This window comes from Apiospora marii (assembly GCF_038362585.1).
Source record: "Apiospora marii strain CBS 49790 chromosome Unknown utg000009l_segment0_segment0, whole genome shotgun sequence".
Lineage (NCBI taxonomy): Eukaryota > Fungi > Ascomycota > Sordariomycetes > Amphisphaeriales > Apiosporaceae > Apiospora > Apiospora marii.
In genome coordinates this window covers 2,657,050-2,670,655 of record NW_027117381.1, presented here as the reverse complement: position 1 = coordinate 2,670,655, position 13,606 = coordinate 2,657,050, and the positions used below count along the sequence as shown (strand labels likewise).

At 52.9% G+C, this 13,606-nt stretch overlaps 5 protein-coding genes across 5 annotated transcripts; 2 read left to right on the top strand and 3 right to left on the bottom strand.

Annotated features, from left to right (window-relative positions):
- Positions 1 to 1,872: 1,872 nt before the first annotated feature.
- On the top strand, positions 1,873 to 3,084 carry PG985_012384 (ER lumen protein-retaining receptor A; the record flags this gene model as incomplete). Its single annotated transcript, XM_066832150.1, has 3 exons — positions 1,873 to 1,887; positions 1,946 to 2,299; positions 2,368 to 3,084. 3 exons carry the CDS (start codon positions 1,873 to 1,875, stop codon positions 3,082 to 3,084), a joined length of 1,086 nt encoding a protein of 361 aa, XP_066680200.1.
- A 710-nt stretch (positions 3,085 to 3,794) lies between these two features.
- On the bottom strand, positions 3,795 to 5,756 carry PG985_012383 (mannan endo-1-6-alpha-mannosidase DCW1; the record flags this gene model as incomplete). Its single annotated transcript, XM_066832149.1, has 1 exon — positions 3,795 to 5,756. The coding sequence occupies one exon, from the start codon at positions 5,754 to 5,756 to the stop codon at positions 3,795 to 3,797; it is 1,962 nt and encodes a 653-aa protein (XP_066680199.1).
- A 1,710-nt stretch (positions 5,757 to 7,466) lies between these two features.
- PG985_012382 (adenylate kinase) lies at positions 7,467 to 8,276 on the bottom strand (the record flags this gene model as incomplete). Its single annotated transcript, XM_066832148.1, has 1 exon — positions 7,467 to 8,276. One exon carries the CDS (start codon positions 8,274 to 8,276, stop codon positions 7,467 to 7,469), a length of 810 nt encoding a protein of 269 aa, XP_066680198.1.
- A 2,380-nt stretch (positions 8,277 to 10,656) lies between these two features.
- On the bottom strand, positions 10,657 to 11,040 carry PG985_012381 (protein transporter tim10; the record flags this gene model as incomplete). The annotated part of the gene is made up of 2 exons (XM_066832147.1): positions 10,657 to 10,855; positions 10,943 to 11,040. The coding sequence occupies 2 exons, from the start codon at positions 11,038 to 11,040 to the stop codon at positions 10,657 to 10,659; spliced, it is 297 nt and encodes a 98-aa protein (XP_066680197.1).
- A 609-nt stretch (positions 11,041 to 11,649) lies between these two features.
- PG985_012380 (lysyl-tRNA synthetase) lies at positions 11,650 to 13,557 on the top strand (the record flags this gene model as incomplete). Its single annotated transcript, XM_066832146.1, has 1 exon — positions 11,650 to 13,557. The coding sequence occupies one exon, from the start codon at positions 11,650 to 11,652 to the stop codon at positions 13,555 to 13,557; it is 1,908 nt and encodes a 635-aa protein (XP_066680196.1).
- Positions 13,558 to 13,606: the final 49 nt, after the last annotated feature.

Here is a 13,606-nt window from a genome sequence, read left to right as displayed (position 1 = left end):
ATACAGGAAATCGTGACCGTGTGCAGCTGTTGGTTGTTATGTTTCGCCCGCAATGGAGACTCCTCTGTCAACAATAGGACTTGGTGGTTGTCCAGTGATCACTTGTCGAGGATGGCAAGGCGACCGTTACCTAGAAGGGAGCAGAAAGGCCCCAGTGGTAATAACGCAACTATTTCCAAGCTGTATCAGCACAGTAGGCCCACTGCGATTTTCGAGTTCATAAGCAAGCCGTTCAAGAGACTGATAACGAACACCGAGTACCCATGTGCCGATTTGTACAATCAAGGTGCTGCCATGCTCAGGGGCTGTTGCTGGTGTCACGTTGAAGGATGCTACAATACTGATTAGGAAGAGACGCGCCTTGTTTCGATTCTTGTTACATTATGGATTTTCCAGCAGTACAATCAAGCATGTATGGTCTGCAAGAGGTCGTATCATGCAAAATGTTGTTGCATCTCCATCCACATTCTCTCATCATTATTATTACCATACACAACTTCGCTCCACATCACACTTCGTAACTTGTAAAAGAGCCCTTAAGCTACGACGAACATGCGACGACTTCATATCTGAATTGAATTACGTTTTGATATTGCTATACAAAGGTCCTAAATGTATAATGAATCGTAAAGTGGCCGAATCAGATGGGCCAGGGGCTGGGCCACAGCCTAAACCATTATAACACTCGGCACAATGGTAATCCAAGTAGGCACACAGCTCAAAGAAGCCACGCAAAGATCCATTCACACTAACATATATAGTAAGAGACACCGCCAAGTCAGATGTCGAATACTCTGGGGTTGGCTGTTGGTTATACACATCCAGCAGTGTTGCTTCTCCTGTTGAATGAGCCTTGCGATTCTCATCTTCCCACTGCTTGTATAAAGAAAACAGCGGATCATACAAAGCGAATAGGAAGTCCAGATGGTGTTTGCCATTTTTGAATAAATATCACAGCCCATGGAGTCGATATAAACTACGTACTTACGCATACATGCTTTGCGATTTACATCCCATGCGGACAACCAATATTCAACGGCAGTTCAGGCAGCTATAGGAGCTTGTTTGCCAACACTCCATACTATATAGACTTGCTGAGAAGAGACTATTCGCCAGGACAGACGGAATGCCTGCTCAGCAAAGACTGCTTTTCCGTTTGGCAATTTAATACCTAGGTACTTGCGTTGGTGGCTTAGGGATGGATGGTCGATTAGGTACTTAAGTACCTACTTAGGTAAGCTTTGTCACCTTCCATCCGGGAGCCACAATGTACAATGACATTGACTCCAATCGATCCTACGATAAGGCGAAGTAACATTCCCAATACAATCTACAGTACTAGAGTAACGATAACAGAAAGTGAAGAAGAAGAAGAAGAAAAAAAAGGCTTGGCGAGAAAGATGTGCTGTTATTAGCGATGCCTGGACGAGTCCCATACAGATTGGATTGAGCTGAATATAGAACTGTGCTGTGCAGTGGCGTCATCATCAAGGACGCGGCTCAGCTGAGCTAGCAGGGGTCCGTTAGTTAGCAGCTGGGAGCTCTCCCCCATAATGGAGACCAAAGGGTCCACGTAATAGTACCCGCCAAAGCGCGACAACCACCTCGCATCACCTGCCTCCATTGTGTTCATTGAAACAACAGGCAGCACTTCACTGGGGGTGAGCCAAATCCAACCTCATCAAGCTTTTTTTCCCCCTCCTCCCGAACGGCCGTTTTTACTCTTAGAAGCGCAATTGCACTGGTTGCAAAGCAAAAGCCTTGCCTGAAGGTTGCCGAGGCTCAGTTGGTCTCCATCTATCCATCTACCTAGCCATCCCGCATCGAAGCTTCGAAACAGCTTCCGCCTTGCACAAAACCACGACCGACACCATGGGGGGTTGGAATGTAAGTTCGGCGACTGCAAAGCTCTCAGGAGACCTCCATCTAAAGCTTTCTCTGGCAGATATTCAGAATCCTGGGCGACTGCTCCCACCTGTTCTCGAAATGCATCCTTATATTCGCCATCCACCGCAATCGGAGCTCCGAAGGCGTCTCCATGATCACACAGGTGCTATACGCCGTCGTCTTCTGTTCCCGGTATACAGACATCTTCCGCGAGAGCTACATCTGGAATCTCTTCTTTAAGATATTCTACATACTCTCTTCCTTCTACATCATCGCCATCATGCGATGGCGGTACCCGCGGACCCGAGAGCGCGAGGTAGCCTGGAAGCTGGGCGCCGGCGTGCTGGGAGTATCTCTGCTTCTGTCGCCTTTCGTCATGATGATCTTTGAATCCAAATGGTCCTTCAGCGGAGTAAGATACAGTCCTTTTAACCAACGCCGATGCCATTACGCCGACTGACACATAAATTCTTGCTATAGTGGCTGGTCGACTTCTCCCTCATTCTCGAGTCCGTTTGCGTCCTCCCACAGCTCCTGCTACTTCGACAAACGACGGTGCCGACCGTAATCGACTCTGGGTACATCCTGGCCCTTGGCTCGTACCGAGCGCTCTACATCATCAACTGGATATGGCGCGGGCTGGACAAGAACGACCGCTCTCCCCGAGCCACCTCCGTCATCTTCGGCATCATCCAGACAGCTCTCTACGTCGACTTCGCTTGGGTGTACTACACGCGACAGCGCGTCAAGCTCCGAAACGGCGGGGTGGTGGACGCCGACGACTTGCGCCACGGCTGGCTGCTGAATAAGATCTTCGGTAACAAGCGCTTCGCTGAGACGGAGTCCTACGACGAGGAGAGCGCGCCCGCCCTCGGCGGCGGCGCCAACGGCGACCACGGGCAAGACGGAGCCCCCGGGTCGCGGCGGTCGAAATGGGGCACTCGGGGCATCTCGATCAGCGCGGACGACACCCTGCCCCAGCATGACGCCACCAGCCCTAGCCAGGACGGCTTCAACGACGACGAAGTGGATCCGGACGCCAAGATGAAGGACCCCGATGAGCTGGCGAGGGCGCTCGACGACGAAGACGAAGACGATGCCGCACCATCTACCTCGAACAACAACCGCAAGAATAAGACCACCCCAGCCGACGGGCCCAGCGGCGTCAGCAACGGTAGCGAGTGGCGCGACAGCTAAGAACAAAGGCTGGGCGGGGAGGCTCAAAATGCCGAGCAAAACTCGATGATGCCGACGTGTTACGAATATTGTAGATAAGGGGCGAAAGGGTCCGCGCAGGACATGAGCACCACACCACAGCTATCATAGGAAGACGAAACATACCTGATTACATGCCTTTTCCAGCACACTAAGTCCTTCAGGGAAGAAGCCAGAAGCCCACAGCACCTTTCAACGAGAGCGGACTCTGGGGATCCATCTGAGCCCGCCACTATTGGCGATTGGTTGTTCCAAGCAACCGCAGGCCACACTCGACGAGGACCGCGGTAGGCCACTTCTGGCAATAGTTTTGTTAGTTATTAGTTGGTTACTCACTGTAAGTTTTTGAAAGGAATTAAGCAAAGTACGAGCTCGGCTTTTCGCACTACTGCAAGTGAATACGATTTGACCCGATGTGATGATAAGGAATGTATGAATCAGTATGCGGCGAAGTAGACGTTTGACTACGTCTATGTGGACTCTGAACGTATGCTGCTATTATTAAGGGGACGGTTTTCTTTAGGGATACAAATATGTATATTCTGTAATGCTCTACACACACGCGCTCGCGTTCTCTCTCTTGCTGTTTCTTTCTTATGTACTTCTTGGTCCACCATGGAGCTCTCTATCGGCGTACGCAAAACATGCCTCGTCTCGTCTCATCATGCTACCTCGTTGCCATCTATATCCATCTAGTGCGGTGCATGTACTATACTCCAGTATGCTCTCATAAGGGCCAGCCCGCCACCCTGGGTCTCGACCGTACGGCCACGGCCTCGATCGTTGGGATCCTCCTTGCGGCGTGAGTCACGCTTAGTCCCAGGTACGTGGTTCAGGGGCTTCTGGCCACCATCGGCCGCGTCCGTCGTGGGTATGTTGATTGGTAGGTCGGGCTTGGGGATCAGGACCAAGTCGCGGGGCCGCCTCCACATGGTGTCGTTAGGCACGCCGTAGTTGCGGTAGTCAACCCCGATCGATTCGTGATCGATCCCGTCCGTCTCCAGCGTCGGCCAGGCCTCGTCGTAATCCTCGAGCAGGCTGGCCGTCCACCACTGGCCATACTTGCCGTTCTTGTCGCGGGTTCCCAGCGCCGCGTCGGCATTGTGCTTAAGCCAGCCGCCGTAGCTGGCGCAGGCCTCCTCGTGCGCTTCTTTGACCGTCGTAAACGCTTGCATGTCCACCTTCTTGTTCACCCCCTCGGGGTCTTCAGAGGTTATGGGAGCTGTGAGAGCCGCGCAGAATGTGGTCAGGTGATGGAAGTAGATGCCCTTGAAGGTTTGGCCGTCCTGGCTGCAAGTGCCACTAGCATCGCAGGGGTCCTCAAGAATACCGACGCGCCCGAGGCCGTGCCAGGGCGGAAGGGTGTGTGGACGAGTCTGAGATGGGTCGTCTATGGGCTTCCCATGCTTCAGGTCGTAGCCAGTCGCTTTGATCACACTCTGGATGAGACGATGGCCATCGCTCAGATAGGAAGGGGCGCCTGTGGCCTCCCAGAGCCCCCGTTGGCCTGTCAAGATCACGCCTTGGTTGTAGGTGTAGACCATATCATCACGCTCGTCGCATTTGGTGTTGTTATTTTCGGGGTCTAGTATGCCGCTAACATGGAAGCCGTCGGTGTAAAGTCCCCGGTCGTCCATCATGCCCGAACCGTTCAGCCACTTATACCCGTCCAGAGCAGCCTGGAGAAACTTGGAGTTCCTGTAGCCGGAAACGGGGCGGTCGGAGCCGGAACCAGCAGCAGCGTTCTGTTTCACTTGGTAAGGTGACGGGTTCCCGTCGCCGGGGAAGTGGAGATACATCGAGATAGAGCCAGCTATCCAGAGCTCATTGGTGATGGCGTTCTTGTAGGGCAGCAAGTGAGGGCTCCAAGTCATGCCACCCCCGCAATACTCCGTGTCCCATCCTTTCAAAGCCAGCTCCCAAAAGACGCGGGACCTATGAGAAAAGCCGGGGATCCACTCATTGCCGTGCCACGTCTGGTTGGAGAGAATTTCCTCGATGCTGTCGAGGACGTCAGAGCCATTCCAGAGAGCATCCTGGGCGTTCAGCTCGTAGTGCAGGTCCGTGTGCTTGTTGATGAACTGGACCGCCTCGAGCCAGCCGAGCACAACCCACAGGATGTCGTCGTAGGCCTGGTTACGGATGGCAAAGTGGTCCTCTCCGAAGTAGTAAGCGACAATGTGGGAGAAATACCCCTCCATAAGGTTTTCCTTGAGCTTCCAGTCTTCGAGGCCGCCCCCGTCGCTCGAGTTCAACAACGGGAAGGCCTCGGAGAGGGTGCTCAATGCGCCCGAGACATGGGTACCCATGACGGCCCCCGTCCAGTCGATCGAGTCCGGCCACTTTCCCAGCCATTGGGCAAAGTAATCAGTCTGCAGGACCCCTATGCTATTCAGTACTTCGGCCAGCACTTCAAGATCCGGCGAACCGCCACCTGCTCGGTCTTTCGTCCCCTTTTCAGGAGTAGTGGCAGCAGCGGATTGGGCGGCAGGGACGAACTCGCGTAATGCAGACGCATCGCAGCTCTTATATCCCGGGGAGATGATCGAGCACTTCTCCCCCAGTAAAGAATCTGCAGCGATTGCACCATGGCCAAGAAACCCCGACAAAACCACCAGGGCCAGCCAAAAGTGGGCTAGTCCAGCGTGAGCCATTTTGGCAGGTTCAAATGCAATGCAGCGACGAGATGGAAAAAGCAAGGCCAATAGAGTTGGGTAAGAGAAAAAAGAAAAAGAATAAAAGCCAAAACGATGCGAAGTCGAGCAGGTGTAAGCAGAGCCTATGCCATGGCAAGTGACGGGTGCCCAGGTTTTTCGAGGCGATGTAGGCGAAGTAGGCGGAGGAGGAGGCGATACAGTCAGGCTACCCCGGTCCAAGAGTTCGAAACATGCAAGCCGAGAGAGAAAACGGCCCAATAAGAATATGGATGCCAAGCCTCAAGTATCATACCAGACGGTTTAAAGTAGGCAGGCTGTCTGTCTTAATGATTCAGACAAGTCAGAAGTCAGGATGTATATGGGATGGTGTGAGCTGATTTGGTAGAGATGCTCATTGGATAAGGGGATCATGTAGGCACGTCTTTCTGTTTAAGCCGGTAGCCGGTCGTTGCGCAAGAAGCGATCGGGAAATGCAAGAAGCCACCAACCACAGCAATCAATCTGATCTTGCACTTTCTGTATGTGCTTGTGCGTGGTGTGTGTCGCATGTCATGCACCTCTCGCGTCGTCTGGGCTATATTCCTCCATCCCACCTGCCTTTTGCCAGATGGTACGTAATGCGCTATCCCCTAGATGCAGGAGCAGCAACCCCCCAGTGGAGTTGCAGTGGAGCTCAACCTGACCCTCCACGGCAAACGGCTTGAACGGCTCCAGTCTTTCGGCTGCCCGTCACCCGCGACACGCAGAGATTCTAATCTGGAGTCTGGGCAGAAATCCGGGGATGGCTTTGAGCTGACGTACAGACTGGCTGCTGGCCCTTGGTACATACATGTCATTGTAGGTACTAATATTTCGCCTCCCCTGGACTAAGCTTTTGCGGGGTAACGGAAACTTGCGCCAGGGGCGGTGTCGGTTATAGACTTCAGGATCAATCGCAAGTCCATCTCTATACGGTCGGTAGATAGATGCCGTACAGACCGTATAGGCACCATCATCGACATCCTTTCGACAATGAGGTTGCATGGATTCAAGCCAGTCTCACAAACCAGTCAGCATGGAAGAGCACGGGTGATTTGTGAGACTGTGAATCGGACAGTGTTTGCTCATTGGGTGACCACCTTTTACACTGGAAATGGTTGTGTGACCCCATTCCGATTACCGAGCAATGCCGAGGATCAGCTATATAGGCAGAGTTGCGATTCGCTTCGTCGTACTACTGAATACGCAGCAGACCCTTGGGAAAAGCCAGGGAGTGGGCCAGAGTCACACGTGAAAGATGTTCCAATCTTATCCATCAACTCGCTTGGTCACAGCCTGCAGAGGTTATGTGGATGGTTTTCTTTAGGTGGCTGTATTAGCGACAGTCACGCATGTAGAGGGGGGACCATCAAAGGGTTGGTTGCGACGATGTTCCCAAATTAGTTGCGGCCAGTGTCCAAATTGTGATCACCATGGGCAAATAGGTATGTAAGCAAGAAGCGAAACTGCTTCATCGCCGAATCCAAAATATACATAGGTAGGTTTCATACAGAGGTCGTTCAACATCGACCTTTTCACCGCCAAAAGCATGCCCCCAAACTCCGTGTGGCGCTACAAATGTAGAATGTCGGGTTGTCCCTCGACAAGGCCACTCCGTTTCCCGTATACCGTTGCAACGTCCAGTAACAATTGTTGAATAAAGCATTCTTGAAGACACGCTGCAGTCTTTTAGATAAAGCGTCTTTCGAACTCCCGGAAAAGTTTAGGGCTGATCTCATCGCTGCTCATGCCCTCGACCTCCCAGAGCACGCCCTTCTTGGCGTAATGCTCGAGTAAGGGCTCGTTCGTCTCTTGGAACTTCTGGAAGCGGGAGCGGTAAACCTCTTCTTTGTCGTCAGACCTTTGCACGAGACGCTCGCCCGTGACATCATCGATACCGGGCACCTTGGGCGCGTGAAAAGCCGTGTTGTAGACTCGACCAGAAGGCTCGTGGACCCACCGACTGGCGATACGCTGCAGGATAACGTCAAATGGTGTCTTGATGGAAACCACCCAGTTGATAGGCACAATGTCATCTAACTTCTGGGCCTGCGTGGCCGTGCGTGGAAAGCCGTCAAGGAGGAACGAAGCCGTAGGGTCCTCGGACGCGTGAGCAGACAGCGTCGCGGCGGCATGGGGATTCGCATCGAGGGTCGAGATGAAGGGGTCGGAGTCCTCGTAGGCCTCGGCGATGCCGCAGGCAGACGACGAATTAAGGGTCATCACATTCGATCGGCCGCCGGACAGCCAGCCTCGTTGGCCCAGCTCGTTGGTGATGAGCCGCAGGATTAGACTGTCGGACACGAGCCCACCGGTCTTCATGGTGTTCTCGACCTTGATGCCGAGCGGAGTCCGTTCCTTGACATTGTTGCGCAGGAGATCCCCTGACGAGATGGCGCACAGCTGGGGAAACCGCGCGAGCAGGCGCTCGGACTGTGTGCCCTTTCCTACACCCGGAGCGCCGACGAGGATGACACGGGCGGCCTTGCGGAGGCGCATCGTATGCGACTGCGGCTGGGTGGGCGGGAGATAAGTCGCGGTCGGTCGGCCTTAGGAGTAGGAGCGAGGGAGGGGCAGCGATGCGCCCAAGATTGGACAGTCTGCGGTGTGTTGCGCTCAATGGGGGGTTTGGCCGAATAAAAACGAAATTCCGAGAAAGCTCCAAGAGCTCGGAGTCGATATTGGCAATGGCGAACTGAAAGGGTTTGTGCAGGTACCCGCTTGGTTGGGGAGCGGGGCAAAATAGTACGTCACGCCAATTTGAATAATAAAATGGTGAGAGCGAGCAAGAGACCCTGGAGATTCAATGTTCTAAGTTTATATTCTAGGAAACATCCGTAGCGCCCGCTAACAATTGAATAAGAGTGATCGAGGTAGAAATGAAGATTCGGGATGGACCAAGATTCACCACCTGTGATTTCCAAGTAGAGTTAGGAATATGAGCGGGAGAGTGCCAAAGGTCGGGGAGAAGGATAGGTGACGGGGGGAGAGTCGAGCAAAGGCGTCCAGCGTGGGGCCTCAACGATTAAACGTACAGAGACCAGCGCGCCGGTTCCTGCGGGATTGCCTGGAGGATTACTAGTGGCTTGTCGTTGTGGGGGTTTGTCAGAGCACCTTCACTGGCTAGAGTCAGGTCCGGCCTTGTTTGTAATCCAGTGGTGCTTGCTTCTTGACATGGGATGGGGGGCAGAGGTGGGCAGCCTGTTTGAACGTGGTTCTGTAGAAGCGTATTCTGTACAAGGCCCTCCGATTAACGGCCATAACCTAGAGCACCAAGCACTAAGGTCTGACCATGGTAGTTGAGTATTGTGGCTTTAACATCCACAAGAGCAAGTATAAAACATATTAGTTCTATTTGATGCAATTTCTTATATTTTCAAGATATGATGCCATGGTCTATGGTAATATGCAAAGGCAATTCGACGTAGGTAGTACCAGAACTGGTGGGCACATATCAAGCATACCTACGGACTTAGGAAGTTGCCGAACCAACCCCACGTGTAGCACTACCCAAGATATACACATCTCTCTACCAACCTTATCTTACATGCTTATTCTACGGGCATGCATCTCATTACTCGCTCTCGCCTGGTGGCATAGCCCTGTGTGTATTGCTGTAATTTGCCTTTTCACAGGTCTGGCCGGCCACCAACGCTGCATGTCCTTATCTTTCGATTTACCGATACGAAGTGGCTGGCCTGCCTTGCCAATGGCTTGTTCGGGGCTTACGGTTGTCGAGGCAGGCATCGCTTACCTTGGCACACTTTGCTTTGAGTGCCCAGTGACCCCCGGAATATCCGCCGTGTTTCTGATATAACTACCAAGAAGTCCTATATTTGCAGTCGAGGATTGCGGCTGAGTTGGACAGTTTGCTTCAGGTAAAAGAGCCTCACTGGATAACACGAGGGTGTTTATAGCACCATTGACCTGGATGACCCCTGCCCCCGGTTGGCGATGGCATCATAGTATCATGCCGGACATTGGCCTTTACCGACCCGTCAGCTCGGGCTGACCAAACACCGCATGTCACTAGATCCCTAGCTGGACAGGCTGCCACCATATGCATTGTTCCGAAGAAGAAAGCGCGACCTTTTCAGAGCCCTACATATACACACACACATATATATGGATAATCATTTTGCGGTCTTGGTTTTCTAAGGCATCTAAAGGCGGTCACGCTCTACTAAAATTCAAGTCACCCTGGATCTCTCACAACCATTCAGCCGCCACTTTGCGCCAACACTAGGGGGGTTCAGTGAGTGGCGCTTGCGTATATATGAGTATGTATATCAAGATGTAAGCCACACATGCTAATCGTGGTCGACGGTAATACATCTTACCTCCCAAGACCTGAAGTTTGTGTACAACGTATGAACCAAACACCGAGATCTTAATGGAAGATGATTCTAAGCACCATGCTCTTCTTGCAGAATACTGCAATGAGGATTTCTGAATAGTCACCGAGTATGATAAATGTTGATCCAGAGCCATGGGGAACGAGGCAACGCAGGCTGGGGACTTCGAAGACTGCAAAGCATATTGCATAACTAGTCACCATGATTTGGTGGCTTGCTAGCAACGAAGCGTACTCGCACAAGTGCTATGATGAGAGGAATCATCCAATTACCCGGGCCGATCCTGGCCTAAGATCGCAATAGTGTACATCACCTTGAATCTCCCATGGCCGGCCCGAGTTTCTATAGTCATAGATACATACATGGCCACTGTTTGTGGGCCAGCGGCAGTGTGTCGAATAGGTTACCCGACACCCCATATCATACAGTTCGTTTCCAGGTCTAGATGCAATTTGCATCTGGGACCTCCCAGGCCTCCCCGAGAGCCGTCATTATTCCTTCCGGTCCCCTCTTGAATCCCACGTTTAAGCTCCAAGTCCGAAGCCGCCACCACCGGCGGCGCCTCCGCGCGCTTGAGCTTCGTTTTGCATCTGTTCTGACACCTTCAAGTGGACGTCGAAGAACTTGGCGGCGCACCGGTCGAGGCATACGCTCTCGCCCTTGTTGAGATCACCTTCGCGGTAGTCGTTGGGGGTGCACTTCTTCGCGCAGGCACGGTTGAGACTGTTACAAGAGGTAGGTATAAGCGGATGATCATACACAAGCAGTGCGCAAGCTTGCGACAATTGGGGGGAGGGGGGCAATTCGTACCGGTTCAGCATATCGGACATCAGCTTCATCTCTGCCTCCACAGCGGCAATCTTCTCCGCCGACGAGGGCTGGGGACGGCCGAAACCAAGGAACGACATGTTGTATATGATTTGCGGGTGGTTGCACGGAAACGAATTCGAGTTTGTTGGTAGGCCTGGAGAGCAATTTTTGGTGATTATCGAGAATGATGATCTTTTTACACGCAAATGCCTGCTGTAGCTCCAAGCTCCCAGCTACGATCAAATTGGACTGATAGTACAAAATGATGCGGCATGGCAGCTCGAGAGAGGCAGGCGGTGGGGAAAACAGGCGGCGGGATCCAGTCAATGCTGGGATAACATTGGGCCGGGTCGGACGTCATGGCAGAAAAAAAGGGAAAAAGTCCCTGCCGACAACCATAAAAGCTTCACCCACATCCACGCCAATTGACAGGCTCAAGGATATACTCAAGCAATTGATATGCTATAACCATATCGAGAAAGCCTAGGAGGCCTGGCGTAAAATGTAAGTTCAACACGTTGTGTGCACGACAATTTTTCTTTTACATGATGATCCTGCTTTAACATTAGAACCGTTGCGACTGACACCACTTCGGTGGTGGTTGATCACATTTTGCCAGCTTATCTGATTCCCATTTTTCCTCCTCTCAACTTGCAAACCATTAGCTGTGCTCCGTTCTAACTTTGCTGGTTGCTCAGATATAGGCCATGTCGTTCTCTCAGATTCTCCGGCCTTACACTTCTCAGGTGCCGGTCACTAACACAGCTGGATACCGTCGCTTCTATACAATTCTCTCCACCAAGTGCCCCCGTCATCATGCCTCTCGGGCGCCTTTCAGGCTGGTGCCATCTAGTAGACCATACTCAATCCAATTGCCAAAGGACAAAAAGGACCCTGCTGCTGAGGCCGAAGCCCAAACGTCAGCCGCGCGATCCAGGGCGACTGACACACGGATTCAAAAGCTGAGGGATTTGAATGCGCTTCAATACCCCCGTCTTGACCATGTAAAAGGTCCCTCAAAGCTGACTGTGCATCGCTTTCGAGAATGGTACGCGAACGGCCGCCTTAAGGATGACGAAGAGGTGCTCCTGTATGGCCGGATCTTGTCCGTCAGGAGAATGAGCTCCAAATTAGTTTTTATTACCATAGAACATGAGTTCCAAACCGTCCAAGTCATGTTCGCCTTCGGGAATATCCCTGAAGTGCCCGTAGAGCAGTACAAGGAGGCGCTGCGTGCACTGCTGCGAGGTGACAGTGTTTCGGTCATCGGAACAGCCACGATGACTCCGGCTGGGGAGTTGACGTTGAAGGCTAATCGGCTACCTTCGCTGCTGAGCCCGAGTTTGGCGCCCATCCCGATCAAGCTCGTCAATGAAGAAACCATGGCCCTGAACCGGCACCTTGATCTTCTGGTCAACCCCCGCAGCCAGCAGCTCCTTCGGTTTCGATCCGAGATGATCTGGTGGCTAAGGAGCTTCTTCGTCGAGAAGGGCTTCCTGGAAGTACAGACCCCTATCCTGGCCGACTATGCTGGCGGTGCCAGTGCTCGACCCTTTCTCACGTCCGCCACCGAGTTCCCGAGCAAGCAATTGGCCATGCGGATTGCTCCGGAACTGTGGCTGAAGCGCTTGGTCGTGGGTGGCTTCGACAGGATATTCGAGATTGGGACTGCCTTCCGCAACGAGGGGCTGGACGGGACTCACAATGCCGAATTTACCATGTGCGAGTTCTATTCTACCTACATGACCCTTGATGACTTGATGGTCTTCACCACCCGCCTCATCTCGGAGTTGGCCAAGTTCACCCACAGACTTAAAGAAAAGAAGTATACAAAACTCCAACCACCTAAGTTGCAGTACTTCCGCAGAAACAAATATGGCCCCGCCAATCAGTCTGCCTTGAAGCACCTCGAGGCGTCAGCAGAGGAGGGTTCGGACGTTGCGGGTGATGCGGATGATGCGGGCGAAGCGGGTGATGCAGATGTTCCGATGGTTAAACAACGCCACTTCAAGGCACTCGAGTTCTTGCCAGCATTAGAAGAGGCGCTGGGCGTGAAGTTCCCAGATCTGTCTTCGCCCGACGCCTTGAGCCAAGTATCTCACATGATCAGCACACAGACAGACTATGTTGTGCCTCCCAAGATCACGTTGAACAGGCTCCTCGATAACCTCGCTGGCGCGTATCTGGAGAAACACTCACATAAGATGCCCATCTTCATCATCAACCACCCTGCCTGCATGTCGCCGCTGGCCAAATCCTTCACCTGTCCCCAAACAGGCCAGCTCGTCTCCGCCCGAGCCGAGCTGTTCATCCACGGCCGTGAGATCGCCAACTTCTACGAAGAGGAAAACGATCCCGCCGAGCAGAGGCGCAAGTTCGAGCTTCAAGTCGCGTCCCGGGATGGCGATCAGCTCGGAGAGGAGGGGCAGGCCGTCGTCGACGAGAGCTACATTCAGGCCCTGGAGCACGGCCTCCCGCCCACGGGCGGTTGGGGTTGCGGTATCGACAGGTTGGTGATGCTCTTCTCGGGCGCCGCCAGGATCAACGACACGCTCACCTTCGGTAATATGAGGAATGTCGTCTCTGCTACTGAAGTGTCGAGGAGGACTAGTTGAACGGACGAAAGGCCTTGGGGATGATTGGGCTCGCCTTCCTGGGCTGTAC